Source organism: Panulirus ornatus, chromosome 19 (genome assembly GCF_036320965.1).
Source record: "Panulirus ornatus isolate Po-2019 chromosome 19, ASM3632096v1, whole genome shotgun sequence".
NCBI lineage: Eukaryota > Metazoa > Arthropoda > Malacostraca > Decapoda > Palinuridae > Panulirus > Panulirus ornatus.
Window position 1 is genome coordinate 4347683 of NC_092242.1, and position 17028 is coordinate 4364710.

Genomic DNA, 17028 nt, shown 5'->3' on the forward strand with positions numbered 1-17028 from the left:
TTTGTCTCTATAAACATAAATTAAAGATAAACATCACATGAATAAATGCAGTTCTATCGAAATAGGGTTGACGTTTATTTTCAAGGAGAAAATGTCCAGGTGAAAGATTCATCTGGCATTAGATACTTTAAAGGTAGTACAATTTATTTGAAAATTATGTACTTAACTTAAACTACGATGAATTAGAAACTTGAATTACACTTTTTTATGTAATCACTACTTTATGGCATTTTTGTAAATCTTTAACAGTGACTCAAGGTAAATGAGTAAATGTGTATAGTTTTCAAGAGATTTATTTTCAGAAAGTCACAAGTAATTTTTCTGATTATAGAATAAATAGGAAAACAACGCAATTTTGTTTTTATAAAACTGATGTTTTGAAATTCGATTTGAGAACCCGTATATGTTAAAAGTCTATGAGAAAGCGAACATAGTACGATATAGCATGACCAATCAACAATTGCGTAAGAAAGTGGACTGAAGGTGGACCAATGAGGCTATGTTTTGGTGAGCGTTTAGGATCATGCCGACCAATCAGCGCGCGTGTGGACCGAGGTGTATTTGCGGCTCCCTCGTGCCATGTTGGCTGGAAGAGCAAGAGCCGAGTGAAGGAAACATCAGGGAAGGGGTATCACCCAATAAACCACCCATTTTCCATCTATACCACCATGGCGGACCCGGAGACACAAACACAGCCTGAAGACCAACCCAAGGCTCCTGTTAAAGAAAAAGAAGTCCTTGGTAAGTTCCCGAGAGTGAAGAAAACGTAAATAAAGTGGTGATGGTGGACGAGGTTGCCCTACCGGCAGCCATGGCTAGCGTGTCGAGCACGTGGTGTTGTCGCACCTGAGATTTTATACCTTGCATTTCGATGTTTCTTTACCTAAGTAGGACTAGTAATGGCGGATAACTTGCGTATGTTACTGGTGATGCGTACCTTCTCAAGAATTTATGAAAGTGTTTGGAAATTGTCACTGTGGGTGGAAGGTGGAGCTGCAAGACTCAACCAGTGTAAATGCTAACGCTTGTGTTTTAAAATGAAAATATTGTTTCGCACCAGTAACTTTGCTCACTATATCGAAGATTCTTTTACACGTTCATAGAATACTAGGACTTGTAGAACCGGTTCATCGTAAAATGGTTTTCATTACAATTTAGGTAATTATACCCCTTGTGTTGACGAATGTGGTGGATAGTTTGGTAATTTATTAACCACCTACGAAATGGCCACTGACTCTAATGGTGGGTAACATGGACGGAAGTAGTTGAATGTGTAAAGTGATTGAATGCAAAGCATTTGTGATGGATTCTGTAGAGGAACGAGATGATGGTGCCAGTAGAGGAACGTGATTTTTTGGAACGTTGTAACAATAACTGCACGAGTCATGTCGATGTTAGACCAACTTTTCGCGCCTTCACCGGTAAGAAGAAACGTGTGTGTGTGTGCTATTGTATAGCAAGATGGCATACAAGTTGGATTACATGCCTATGGTGTTTGGAATTTCAGGGGTTATTCTGTGTTGAATTAGTTTTTGTATTATGATTTTGGATGTTTATCTCTTGTAGTTGTGCCACCGTTTTTGCAAAATTATTTTTCCTTCATGAGCAAATGTTGGTTACTAATACTTATTCAAAAATCAATAGTGTGTAGGTAAATGAATTTTATTTCATATTCAAAAATCAATAGTGTGTAGGTAAATGAATTTTATTTCATGTTTGAGTCATCAGATTGTACAGGGTCATGTTACTTTCAGAAACATGTAAGGGCAAGTTGATTCTCTGAGTGTATTGTAATTTTTTTGTATAGTATTATATGTTAGCTTTGGATTTTTTCTGCTTTGTTACTTCTAAGAGAATACTATATGTGGACCATGTTTATTTTGATAGTGATCTGTGGGTTTATGTATTGCTTGGAAAATGTTGGGTTTATGTAAAAGTTGGTAAAACCTGCATGAAATTAAGAATCTTGTAAATGAATCGTATAGTAGCAAAAATAATTGAAATACTGCATAGCTTTGCCGTCGATCACCTTGCTGCTCATAGTATTGGTACTGGTGTGGGTGTGACTTGGATTGCATATTGACTAGGGTTTTATTTTTTTTCAGGTGTCTTACTTTTATCTGAATCCCTTAAACTTGAGACATGTATGTATGTATGCTATCTAGGACACGCCAGTTGCACATATAGTGCTGATTTTTGTGTAATTGTACCTCAACTGCATGCCATTATATCCTGATATTTTTATAAATATTTGGTGTGCCCTTGGTTTCTGCCCCTTTTAATTAGCACAATTGTTAGTTGTTTTACATTGTGGCCATGTGAAGTATATTGGCATACTTTATACATTTACAAGTAATTCGCCTACATAATGTAGATGTTAAATGCACACATACGCAAGACCTTTTTCAACCTTCCCATGGTCGTACTAAATGTGTCTACATTTATTTCTTGTATATTTTACAATCGCATGTATTGAATTTTATAAAACAAGATTTCATCTTTAGCTTCAGCATTATACCATGGCTATATGAAGTATCCGTAACTTATGTATACAATATTTTTACCATATTGTCATGTGCAGTGTACCAAAACCATAGACCCCCTAACCATAACCAGGCCCTGCAGACCTTTCCATGGTTTCCCATTTCTGCTCTACTCATTTGCCCTAGTTTGGTCCCTTGACAGTTCTTCACCCCTGTGGTCCATGTGGAAAGGGAGCTGTGGTTTTCGGGCATTATTACACGACAGCTAGAGACTGAGTGTGAACGAATGGGGCCTTTGTTGTCTTTTCCTAGCGCTACCTTGCACACATGAGGGGGGAGGGGGATGTTATTCCATGTGTGGCGAGGTGGCGATGGGGATAAATAAAGGCAGACTATGAATTATGTACATGTTTATATATGTATATGTCTGTGTATATATGTGTACATTGAAATGTATATGTATATTTGTGTGTTGACTTTGTATGTATATACATGTGTATGGGGGTGGGTTGGGCCATTTCTTTCGTCTGTATCCTTGTGCTACCTTACAAACGCGGAAGACAGCGACAAAGCAAAATAAATAAAAAATAATTATATTTTTTTTTTTTTCATACTATTCGCCATTTCCCGCATTAGCGAGGTAGCGTTAAGAACAGAGGACTGGGCCTTTGAGGGAATATCCTCATATGGCCCCCTTCTCTGTTCCTTTTGGAAAATTAAAAAAAAAAAAAACATATATTAAGAATCTTGTAAATGAATCGTATAGTAGCAAAAATAATTGAAATACTGCATAGCTTTGCCGTCGATCACCTTGCTGCTCATAGTATTGGTACTGGTGTGGGTGTGACTTGGATTGCATATTGACTAGGGTTTTATTTTTTTTCAGGTGTCTTACTTTTATCTGAATCCCTTAAACTTGAGACATGTATGTATGTATGCTATCTAGGACACGCCAGTTGCACATATAGTGCTGATTTTTGTGTAATTGTACCTCAACTGCATGCCATTATATCCTGATATTTTTATAAATATTTGGTGTGCCCTTGGTTTCTGCCCCTTTTAATTAGCACAATTGTTAGTTGTTTTACATTGTGGCCATGTGAAGTATATTGGCATACTTTATACATTTACAAGTAATTCGCCTACATAATGTAGATGTTAAATGCACACATACGCAAGACCTTCCCATGGTCGTACTAAATGTGTCTACATTTATTTCTTGTATATTTTACAATCGCATGTATTGAATTTTATAAAACAAGATTTCATCTTTAGCTTCAGCATTATACCATGGCTATATGAAGTATCCGTAACTTATGTATACAATATTTTTACCATATTGTCATGTGCAGTGTACCAAAACCATAGACCCCCTAACCATAACCAGGCCCTGCAGACCTTTCCATGGTTTCCCATTTCTGCTCTACTCATTTGCCCTAGTTTGGTCCCTTGACAGTTCTTCACCCCTGTGGTCCATGTGGAAAGGGAGCTGTGGTTTCGGGCATTATTACACGACAGCTAGAGACTGAGTGTGAACGAATGGGGCCTTTGTTGTCTTTTCCTAGCGCTACCTTGCACACATGAGGGGGGAGGGGGATGTTATTCCATGTGTGGCGAGGTGGCGATGGGGATAAATAAAGGCAGACTATGAATTATGTACATGTTTATATATGTATATGTCTGTGTATATATATGTGTACATTGAAATGTATATGTATATTTGTGTGTTGACTTTGTATGTATATACATGTGTATGGGGGTGGGTTGGGCCATTTCTTTCGTCTGTATCCTTGTGCTACCTTACAAACGCGGAAGACAGCGACAAAGCAAAATAAATAAAAAATAATTATATTTTTTTTTTTCATACTATTCGCCATTTCCCGCATTAGCGAGGTAGCGTTAAGAACAGAGGACTGGGCCTTTGAGGGAATATCCTCATATGGCCCCCTTCTCTGTTCCTTTTGGAAAATTAAAAAAAAAAAAAACATATATATATATATATATATATATATATATATATATATATATATATATATATTGTGTGTGTGTTTGAAGGAATAGTGGTTCAAACAATGTTATATGGTTGCGAGGTGTGTGCTATAGATAGGGTTGTGTGGAGGAGGGCGGATGTGTTGGAAATGAGATGTTTGAGGATAATATGTGGTGTGAGGTGGTTTAAGTAATGAAAGAGTAAGAGAGATGGGTGGTAATAAAAAGTGAGTGAGAGAGCAGAAGAGGGTTTATTGAAATTGTTTGGTCACATGGAGAGAATGAGTGAGGAAAGATTGACAGAGGATATATGTCAGATGGAGGGAACGAGAAGTGGACAAAATTGGAGGTGAAGGATGGAGTGAAAAAGATTTGAGCAATCGGGGCCTTGAACATGCAGGAGGGTGAAAGGCGTACAAGGAATAGTGAATTGGAACGATTTGGTATACCGGGGTCGACGTGCTGTCAGTGGATTGAACTAGGGCATGTGAAGTTTTGTGGGCATGGATGTGGAAAGGGAGCTGTGGTTTCGGGTATTATTGCATGACAGCTGGAGACTGAGTGAGCGAACGGGGCCTTTGTTGTCTTATATATATATATATATATATATATATATATATATATATATATATATATATATATATATCTTGTTTCCCATTTTAGAAAGTTAAAAATACAAGGAGGGGAGGATTTCTGGCCCCCCGCTCCCGTCCCCTCTAGTCGCCTTCTATGACACGCGAGGAATGCGTGGGAAGTATTCTTTCACCCCTATCCCCAGGGATAATATATATATATATATATATATATATATATATATATATATATATATATATATATACATGTATATATACATACACCTACACACGCACATATACACACACACACATATACATATATATACATATGAAAAATCGACGCTGCGTTCAAATCTGTGGACAACGGCCGGGCTCATAACTTTTTAAAGGGGAAGAAAATGTTTATAGTTGTGTTACTGGAGTGATAGTTTTCATGCATGGTGTTTTGACAAGAAAATAGTGAAGTTGGAGAAAAATGTAGCTTAGACATTGAAGCTTATTGATTCAGTGGTGAAATTGATGAGAACTGCTATTGACGTTTGTGTGAATAAATTGTACATTTCCTTTTCCATAGCCAGAGGTTGAACCATTATGTGACGTTCATTTTTTCATTCATTTCAAGCTAAAAGTTTGTTTTCTAAATTCTTACATTTTTCATATGTATATATATGTATGTGTGTGTGTGTGTGTATGTGCGTATGTGTGTGTATGTGTATATATATATGTATATTATCCCTGGGGATAGGGGTGAAAGAATACTTCCCACGTATTCCTCGCGTGTCGTAGAAAGCGACTAGAGGGGACGGGAGCGGGGGGCCGGAAATCCTCCCCTCCTTGTATTAACTTTCTAAAATGGGAAACAGAAGAAGGAGTCACGCGGGGAGTGCTCATCCTCCTCGAAGGCTCAGAGTGGGGTGCCTAAATGTGTGTGGATGTAACCAAGATGTGAAAAAAGGAGAGATAGGTAGTATGTTTGAGGAAAGGAACCTGGATGTTTTGGCTCTGAGTGAAACGAAGCTCAAGGGTAAAGGGGAAGAGTGGTTTGGAAATGTCTGGGGAGTGAAGTCAGGGGTTAGTGAGAGGACAAGAGCAAGGGAAGGAGTAGCAATACTCCTGAAACAGGAGTTGTGGGAGTATGTGATAGAATGTAAGAAAGTAAATTCTCGATTAATATGGGTAAAATTGAAAGTTGATGGAGAGAGGTGGGTGATTATTGGTGCATATGCACCTGGGCATGAGAAAAAAGATCATGAGAGGCAAGTGTTTTGGGAGCAGCTAAATGAGTGTGTTAATGGTTTTGATGCACGAGACCGGGTTATAGTGATGGGTGATTTGAATGCAAAGGTGAGTAATGTGGCAGTTGAGGGAATAATTGGTGTGCATGGGGTGTTCAGTGTTGTAAATGGAAATGGTGAGGAGCTTGTAGATTTATGTGCTGAAAAAGGACTGATGATTGGGAATACCTGGTTTAAAAAGCGAGATATACATAAGTATACTTATGTAAGTAGGAGAGATGGCCAGAGAGCGTTATTGGATTACGTGTTAATTGACAGGTGTGCGAAAGAGAGACTTTTGGATGTTAATGTGCTGAGAGGTGCAACTGGAGGGATGTCTGATCATTATCTTGTGGAGGCTAAGGTGAAGATTAGTATGGGTTTTCAGAAAAGAAGAGTGAATGTTGGGGTGAAGAAGGTGGTGAGAGTAAGTGAGCTTGGGAAGGAGACCTGTGTGAGGAAGTATCAGGAGAGACTGTGTACAGAATGGAAAAAGGTGAGAACAATGGAAGTAAGGAGAGTGGGGGAGGAATGGGATGTATTTAGGGAATCAGTGATGGATTGCGCAAAAGATGCTTGTGGCATGAGAAGAGTGGGAGGTAAGCTGTTTAGAAAGGGTAGTGAGTGGTGGGATGAAGAAGTAAGAGTATTAGTGAAAGAGAAGAGAGAGGCATTTGGACGATTTTTGCAGGGAAAAAATGCAATTGAGTGGGAGAAGTATAAAAGAAAGAGACAGGAGGTCAAGAGAAAGGTGCAAGAGGTGAAAAAAAGGGCAAATGAGAGTTGGGGTGAGAGACTATCAGTAAATTTTAGGGAGAATAAAAAGATGTTCTGGAAGGAGGTAAATAGGGTGCGTAAGACAAGGGAGCAAATGGGAACTTCAGTGAAGAGCGTAAATGGGGAGGTGATAACAAGTAGTGGTGATGTGAGAAGGAGATGGAATGAGTATTTTGAAGGTTTGTTGAATGTGTCTGATGACAGAGTGGCAGATATAGGGTGTTTGGGTCGAGGTGGTGTGCAAAGTGAGAGGGTTAGGGAAAATGATTTGGTAAACAGAGAAGAGGTAGTAAAAGCTTTGCGGAAGATGAAAGCCGGCAAGGCAGCAGGTTTGGATGGTATTGCAGTGGAATTTATTAAAAAAGGGGGTGACTGTATTGTTGACTGGTTGGTAAGGTTATTTAATGTATGTATGACTCATGGTGAGGTGCCTGAGGATTGGCGGAATGCGTGCATAGTGCCATTGTACAAAGGCAAAGGGGATAAGAGTGAGTGCTCAAATTACAGAGGTATAAGTTTGTTGAGTATTCCTGGTAAATTATATGGGAGGGTATTGATTGAGAGGGTGAAGGCAGGTACAGAGCATCAGATTGGGGAAGAGCAGTGTGGTTTCAGAAGTGGTAGAGGATGTGTGGATCAGGTGTTTGCTTTGAAGAATGTATGTGAGAAATACTTAGAAAAGCAAATGGATTTGTATGTAGCATTTATGGATCTGGAGAAGGCATATGATAGAGTTGATAGAGATGCTCTGTGGAAGGTATTAAGAATATATGGTGTGGGAGGCAAGTTGTTAGAAGCAGTGAAAAGTTTTTATCGAGGATGTAAGGCATGTGTACGTGTAGGAAGAGAGGAAAGTGATTGGTTCTCAGTGAATGTAGGTTTGCGGCAGGGGTGTGTGATGTCTCCATGGTTGTTTAATTTGTTTATGGATGGGGTTGTTAGGGAGGTAAATGCAAGAGTCTTGGAAAGAGGGGCAAGTATGAAGTCTGTTGGGGATGAGAGAGCTTGGGAAGTGAGTCAGTTGTTGTTCGCTGATGATACAGCGCTGGTGGCTGATTCATGTGAGAAACTGCAGAAGCTGGTGACGGAGTTTGGTAAAGTGTGTGGAAGAAGAAAGTTAAGAGTAAATGTGAATAAGAGCAAGGTTATTAGGTACAGTAGGGTTGAGGGTCAAGTCAATTGGGAGGTGAGTTTGAATGGAGAAAAACTGGAGGAAGTGAAGTGTTTTAGATATCTGGGAGTGGATCTGTCAGCGGATGGAACCATGGAAGCGGAAGTGGATCATAGGGTGGGGGAGGGGGCGAAGATTTTGGGAGCCTTGAAAAATGTGTGGAAGTCGAGAACGTTATCTCGGAAAGCAAAAATGGGTATGTTTGAAGGAATAGTGGTTCCAACAATGTTGTATGGTTGCGATGCGTGGGCTATGGATAGAGTTGTGCGCAGGAGGATGGATGTGCTGGAAATGAGATGTTTGAGGACAATGTGTGGTGTTAGGTGGTTTGATCAAGTAAGTAACGTGAGGATAAGAGAGACGTGTGGAAATAAAAAGAGCGTGGTTGAGAGAGCAGAAGAGGGTGTTTTGAAATGGTTTGGGCACATGGAGAGAATGAGTGAGGAAAGATTGACCTAGAGGATATATGTGTCGGAGGTGGAGGGAATGAGGAGAAGTGGGAGACCAAATTGGAGGTGGAAAGATGGAGCGAAAAAGATTTTGTGTGATTGGAGCCTGAACATGCAGAAGGGTGAAAGGAGGGCAAGGAATAGAGTGAATTGGATCGATGTGGTATACCGGGGTTGACGTGCTGTCAGTGGATTGAATCAGGGCATGTGAAGCGTCTGGGGTAAACCATGGAAAGCTGTGTAGGTATGTATATTTGCGTGTTTGGACGTATGTATATACATGTGTATGGGGGTGGGTTGGGCCATTTCTTTCGTCTGTTTCCTTGCGCTACCTCACAAACGCAGGAGACAGCGACAAAGCAATATATATATATATATATATATATATATATATATATATATATATATATATATATGATAGCGCTGGTGGCTGATTCATGTGAGAAACTGCAGAAGCTGGTGACTGAGTTTGGTTAAGTGTGTGAAAAGAAAGCTGAGAGTAATGTGAATAAGAGCAAGGTTATTAGGTACAGTAGGGTTGAGGGACAAGTCAGTTGGGAGGTAAGTTTGACTGGAGAAAAACTTTAGGTAGTGAAGTGTTTTAGATATGTGGGAGTGGATTTGGCAGCGGATGGAACCATGGAAGCGGAAGTGAACCATAGGATGGGGGAGGGGGCGAAAGTTCTGGGAGCGCTGAAAAATGTGTGGAAGTCGAGAACGTTATCTTGGAAAGTAAAAATGGGTATGTTTGAAGGAACAGTAGTTCCAACAATGTTATGTAGTTGCGAGGCGTGGGCTGTAGAGTTGTGCGCAGGAGGATTTATGTGCTGGAAGTGAGATGCTTGAGGACAGTATCTGGTGTAAGGTGGTTTGATCGCGTAAGTAATGAAAGGGTAAGAGAGATGTGTAGTAATAAAAAGAGTGTGGTTGAGAGAACAGAAGAGGATGTTTTGAAATGGTTTAATCACATGGAGAGAATGAGTGAGGAAAGATTGACAAAAAGGATATGTGTGTCGGGGGTGGAGGGAACGAGAAGTGGGAGACCAAATTGGAGGTGGAAAGATGGAGTGAAAAAGATTTTGAGTGATCGGGGCCTGAACATGCAGGAGGGTGAAAGGCGTGCAAGGAATAGAGTGAATTGGAACGGTTTTATACCGGGTCGACATGCTGTCAGTGGATTGAACCAGGGCATGTGAAGCGTCTGGGGTAAACCATGAAAAGTTTTGTGGGGCCTGGATGTGGAAAGGGAGCTGTGGTTTCGGTGCATCATACATGACAGCTAGAGACTGGGTGTGAACGAATGTGGCCTTTGTCTTTTTCTACGCTACGTCACGCACATGCCGGGGAGGGTTATCATTTCATTTGTAGCGGGGTAGCGACGGGAGTGAATAAGGGCAGACAGTATGAATTATGTACAAGTGTATATATATATATATGGACGTGTATGAACATACATGTGTATGTGGGTGGGTTGGGCCATTCTTTCGTCTGTTTCCTTGTGCCACCTTGTTAACGTGGGAGACAAAATCCTTTTCACTCCATCTTTCCACCTCCAATTTGGTCTCCCTCTTCTCCTCGTTCCCTCCACCTCCGACACATATATCCTCTTGGTCAATCTTTCCTCACTCATTCTCTCCATGTGCCCAAACCATTTCAAAACACCCTCTTCTGCTCTCTCAACCACGCTCTTTTTATTTCCACACATCTCTCTTACCCTTACGTTACTTACTCGATCAAACCACCTCACACCACACATTGTCCTCAAACATCTCATTTCCAGCACATCCATCCTCCTGCACACAACTCTATCCATAGCCCACGCCTCGCAACCATACAACATTGTTGGAACCACTATTCCTTCAAACATACCCATTTTTGCTTTCCGAGATAATGTTCTCGACTTCCACACATTTTTCAAGGCTCCCAAAATTTTCGCCCCCTCCCCCACCCTATGATCCACTTCCGCTTCCATGGTTCCATCCGCTGACAGATCCACTCCCAGATATCTAAAACACTTCACTTCCTCCAGTTTTTCTCCATTCAAACTCACCTCCCAATTGACTTGACCCTCAACCCTACTGTACCTAATAACCTTGCTCTTATTCACATTTACTCTTAACTTTCTTCTTCCACACACTTTACCAAACTCCGTCACCAGCTTCTGCAGTTTCTCACATGAATCCGCCACCAGCGCTGTATCATCAGCGAACAACAACTGACTCACTTCCCAAGCTCTCTCATCCCCAACAGACTTCATACTTGCCCCTCTTTCCAAGACTCTTGCATTTACCTCCCTAACAACCCCATCCATAAACAAATTAAACAACCATGGAGACATCACACACCCCTGCCGCAAACCTACATTCACTGAGAACCAATCACTTTCCTCTCTTCCTACACGTACACATGCCTTACATCCTCGATAAAAACTTTTCACTGCTTATAACAACTTGCCTCCCACACCATATATTCTTAATACCTTCCACAGAGCATCTCTATCAACTCTATCATGTGCCTTCTCCAGATCCATAAATGCTACATACAAATCCATTCTTTAAAGTTTAAACTGAATTTTTTGGTGTAAAGCTTGTGCTATCATAAATTCAAACAGCATATCAAAATGGTCCATACCTCAACATACTTTGCAGTCTGTCCAGTATGTACAATGAAATGTATATCAGGTACATGAGTTGCTGATACAATGGTGGAGGGTTTTTTTTTTTTTTTTTTTTTTTTTTTTTTTTTTTTTTTTTTTTTACAATAGTACTTTTTTCAGTTTAGGTTGTAGTCCATAAATACAGATTTGGACTAGTTTTTTAAGTTTTATACATGAAGCTGGATTGCTGACCAAACTAATGTATTTTCAGCCACCAAGGTAACCGGCACTGTGAAGTGGTTCAACGTAAAGAGTGGCTACGGCTTCATCAACCGGCATGACACTAAGGAGGATGTATTTGTCCACCAGTCAGCCATCACAAAAAACAATCCACGGAAGTATGTGCGGTCAGTAGGTGATGGCGAAGAAGTGGAGTTTGATGTTGTAGTTGGTGAGAAAGGCAATGAAGCAGCCAATGTCACTGGTCCTGGAGGAGAAGCAGTCAAGGTTAGGTGTTAATCTTTTGGCATTTGTTTTACTGGTTTAGAGGTTTGGATAATTTGACTTCAACTTTTACAGTGTTTGCAGTCCTTGTTCCACCTGTAATACCTACTGTAATGATTGAGGGCTCTTAAGCATTGTACAGAGCACTGTAGTGCCCTTTGTTCTCTTGTAAATATATATAGGGCATTTAGATGTCAGGCCATTTAATCTGAGTTAAGGTGCATTACAGCATCTTCAGATAATTTATTTCAGAAAAATGATTTTCATATGCTTTGATCCTCTTGAAGAATCAAAAGCTTGATGTAACTTCCAAGTATTCTCAAACTTGTACCTAAACCAGTTTTGCTGATAATGTACTGTTGGTACATTTGGTTGAGAAACTGCCGAAGTTGGTTTGTGAGTTTAGGAGTTTGTCAAGGAGAATTTAGAGAAAATATGAATATTGAATCAGGGCATGTGAAGCGTCTGGGGTAAACCATGGAAAGCCGTGTAGGTATGTATATTTGCGTGTGTGGACGTATGTATATACATGTGTATGGGGGTGGGTTGGGCCATTTCTTTCGTCTGTTTCCTTGCGCTACCTCGCAAACGCAGGAGACAGCGACAAAGAAAAAAAAAATGAATATATGCAGGGGTAATAGGTTTATCAGTGGAGAAATAGGTTACATATGACGAATAAGTAAGTTTGGAAGAAAACTTCAAGAAATTGAAATGATTTGCAAACCTCTCCATGGTTGTGGCCATGATTGTAATCATGCTTGTTGAAGGGTCACAGGGTGGGTGAGAAGGCAAAGGTCCTGGGAATGCTAAGGAATATGTGGAGAGATCATTATCTGGATGAGTGAAGAAAAGCATGTTTGAAGTTGTATGGTAAAATGCATTGACTCTAGATGAGAATATATAGAAGAGGATGAATTTTATAAATGAAATGCCTGAGAATGTTGTGTTGAGGAATAATCAAGTAATAAGTGATAGGGTAAGGGAGAGGCATTGCAATTAGAAGAGCATGGTCAGGAGCATTCCACTCGACTCGTATGCTTTCTCCAGATTCATAAAAGCTGCATACAACTTCTTACCTTTTGCCAAATACTTTTCTATAGTTATCTTTACTGCAAAAATCTGATCCCCTACCTTTCTTAAAACCCCATTACTCTTCACTTATTCTGCATTCTCACTTCCGTCACTCATTTGATATTCTTGCATACGCTTTTCCTGGTATACTTGAGACTTGTTCCCCAATAATTGCTATGTACATCCTTTGCACCTTTTCCTTTGAATAAAGGAACAGTAATAGCTTTCATCTTGGCCATAGACATCACTTGTTTCCATGCTAAATTTTATACAAGTTGCATCCACTCTTACTTTCTCCTCCAGACTTCTGCGTCTCGGCCATGATCCCATCCCCTCCAAGTGTCTTTCCTACCTTCAGCCTTGTCATTGCTCTTCATACCTCCCTCTTTTCTATAAACCCTGCACTTGTATCCTCTTCCTTCCCTCCTCCATACCCATTCATAACGACTTCTGCCTCCTTGTCTCCCACATCAATCATTTCTTCAAAATACTCTTTTCTTCCTTTCACTCCCCCCATTTGATTCAGCAGTTCCCCTTACTTCATGCATCATTTCCACTCTTGCAGCCACCCCTTTTCTTTTTCATCTCCTTCCAGTATAGTTTATCCCAAAACTCTTTAAATTCCTTCCAAAATCTTCCTTTACTTTGTTTTCCTCTATCAGCTTCTTAACATTCTGCTTATATATTTTGTATTGCCCCTTTTTCTGAACTTCCACCGATACATTCCTGTTGAGCAATCTACCATATGCCTTTTCCTTTTCTCTCACCATTTGTAACCCCTTCTGTCTCTGCATTGCCCTTTTTATTCCTGAATAAAATTTTCCTTGAAAGGTTTTTAACCATTATGCACATTATTAGACTTTTTTAAGCAGAATTGGGATTAACATTCTTATTTGTAGGGACACTTGATGCTACATAAATCAAACTGTGATTTTTTTTTTTTTTTTTTTTTTTTTTATACTTTGTCGCTGTCTCCCGCGTTTGCGAGGTAGCGCGAGGAAACAGACGAAAGAAATGGCCCAACCCCCATACACACGTACATACACACGTCCACACACGCAAATATACATACCTACACAGCTTTCCATGGTTTACCCCAGACGCTTCACATGCCTTGATTCAATCCACTGACAGCACGTCAACCCCTGTATACCACATCGCTCCAATTCACTCTATTCCTTGCCCTCCTTTCACCCTCCTGCATGTTCAGGCCCCGATCACACAAAATCTTTTTCACTCCATCTTTCCACCTCCAATTTGGTCTCCCTCTTCTCCTCGTTCCCTCCACCTCCGACACATATATCCTCTTGGTCAATCTTTCCTCACTCATTCTCTCCATGTGCCCAAACCATTTCAAAACACCCTCTTCTGCTCTCTCAACCACGCTCTTTTTATTTCCACACATCTCTCTTACCCTTACGTTACTTACTCGATCAAACCACCTCACACCACACATTGTCCTCAAACATCTCATTTCCAGCACATCCATCCTCCTGCGCACAACTCTATCCATAGCCCACGCCTCGCAACCATACAACATTGTTGGAACCACTATTCCTTCAAACATACCCATTTTTGCTTTCCGAGATAATGTTCTCGACTTCCACACATTTTTCAAGGCTCCCAAAATTTTCGCCCCCTCCCCCACCCTATGATCCACTTCCGCTTCCATGGTTCCATGTCACAGTCAGCAGGTGAGTCTGAATACTCATATTGCGTTAATGATGTGGTAGAGCAAAGCTTCAGATGCTTACTGTGATGTTTGTCGTTCTGACAGTGTTGCAGACCAGGCTACTGGTGCTAGTTCCAGAGAGTTTATACCTAGATTTTGAGGTATGATAGTTAAGGAACTGACAGATTAGTTAAACATGGGTGGAGGCCAAGGTATAAGTGCATTATTTATTATACATATGCCCCATAGTAATATAGTATTATACATAATATAGCCCATCCATATGAATGCACATATACATACACATGTCCATATTCATATTTCTTTACCTTCATCCATTCCTGTCGCTACCCCTCCCCACTGGAAACTGTATCGCTACTCCCTGCTTTGAGGGAGCACCACGAAAGCAAACAAAAAAAGGCTGCATTTGTTCACACTCTCTTGCTGTTATATGTAATGCACCAAAACCACAGCTTTCTATCCACATCCAGGCCTCAGACCTTTACTTGGTTTACTTGGCAAACATGAATATGTACATGTGTATATGTATTTTTTTTTTTTTTTTTTTTTTTTTTTTTTTTTTTTTTGTCGCTGTCTCCCGCGTTTGCGAGGTAGCGCAAGGAAACAGACGAAAGAAATGGCCCAACCCAACCCCATACACATATATATACATACATCCACACACGCAAATATACATACCTACACAGCTTTCCATGGTTTACCCCAGACGCTTCACATGCCCTGATTCAATCCACTGACAGCACGTCAACCCCGGTATACCACATCGCTCCGATTCACTCTATTCCTTGCCCTCCTTTCACCCTCCTGCATGTTCAGGCCCCGATCACACAAAATCTTTTTCACTCCATCTTTCCACCTCCAATTTGGTCTCCCTCTTCTTGCTCCCTCCACCTCCGACACATATATCCTCTTGGTCAATCTTTCCTCACTCATCCTCTCCATGTGCCCAAACCACTTCAAAACACCCTCTTCTGCTCTCTCAACCACGCTCTTTTTATTTCCACACATCTCTCTTACCCTTACGTTACTCACTCGATCAAACCACCTCACACCACACATTGTCCTCAAACATCTCATTTCCAGCACATCCATCCTCCTGTGCACAACTCTATCCATAGCCCACGCCTCGCAACCATACAACATTGTTGGAACCACTATTCCTTCAAACATACCCATTTTTGCTTTCCGAGATAATGTTCTCAACTTCCACACGTTCTTCAAGGCCCCCAGAATTTTCGCCCCCTCCCCCACCCTATGATCCACTTCCGCTTCCATGGTTCCATCCACTGCCAGATCCACTCCCAGATATCTAAAACACTTCACTTCCTCCAGTTTTTCTCCATTCAAACTTATGTATGTACCTTTATGGGCATTTATGTATATGTGTGTACACATATATACTCGTGTGTATACATGTGGATGTGTTGTTTGTATATTATGATTATTATTATTATTATTTTGCTTTGTTGATTACTCAAAATGTTTTTCACTCCATCTTTCCACCTCCAATTTGGTCTCCCACTTCTCCTCGTTCCCTCCACCTCTGACACATATATCCTCTTGGTCAATCTTTCCTCACTCATTCTCTCCATGTGACCAAACCATTTCAAAACACCCTCTTCTGCTCTCTCAACCACACACTTTTTATTACCACACATCTCTCTTACCCTTACATTACTTACTCGATCAAACCACCTCACACCACATATTGTCCTCAAACATCTCATTTCCAGCACATCCACCCTCCTGCGCACAACTCTATCCATAGCCCATGCCTCACAACCATACAACGTTGTTGGAACCACTATTCCTTCAAACATACCCATTTTTGCTTTCCGAGATAATGTTCTCGACTTCCACACATTCTTCAACACTCCCAGAATTTTCGCTCCTCCCCCACCCTATGATTCACTTCCACTTCCATGGTTCCATCTGCTGCCAAATCCACTCCCAGATATCTAAAACACTTCTTTTCCTCCAGTTTTTCTCCATTCAAACTTATGTATGTACCTTTATGGGCATTTATGTATATGTGTGTACACATATATACTCGTGTGTATACATGTGGATGTGTTGTTTGGGCCATTCTTTCGTCTGTTTCCTTTCGCTGCCTTGCTAACACGGGAAACAACGATTAAGTATAATAATGAGATGGGCCATTCTTTGTATGTTTCCTGGCTCTACCTTGCTGACCTGGGGAAACGGCAATCATGTATAATAGAATAATAAATGGTCACTTATTAATTTGTACATTAGGTAAGAAACTACTTTAGATATTTAATATATTTCTACAAGATGAATATATGAAAAAAGCTATTTGTTGTACTTATTTGTGATTGTTATACTTTTTGAACCAAAGAAGTGTTTGTGATCCATTATTTAAACCTCCCACACAAACATGTTTGTCAGGTGGTGTCAGGAACTGATGAAGAAAAGGACTCGTTTG

The 17028-nt window shown here is 40.5% G+C and overlaps 1 protein-coding gene across 4 annotated transcripts in view; it reads left to right on the plus strand.

Annotated features, from left to right (window-relative positions):
- The first annotated feature begins 557 nt into the window (after positions 1-557).
- The window catches only part of LOC139755340 (uncharacterized), a 28976-nt gene continuing 12505 nt past the window's right edge, over positions 558-17028 (plus strand). For 2 of the 4 annotated variants that reach the window (XM_071673499.1, XM_071673496.1), the window contains exons 1-2: positions 571-741; positions 11586-11821. In XM_071673499.1, coding sequence (XP_071529600.1) covers positions 669-741; positions 11586-11821 — 309 coding nt within the window. In that variant the 5' untranslated portion in view covers positions 571-668. Of the gene's footprint in view, positions 742-11585; positions 11822-17028 lie in introns of all 4 variants that reach the window. The other 2 variants (XM_071673500.1, XM_071673498.1) reach the window with 2 other exon arrangements.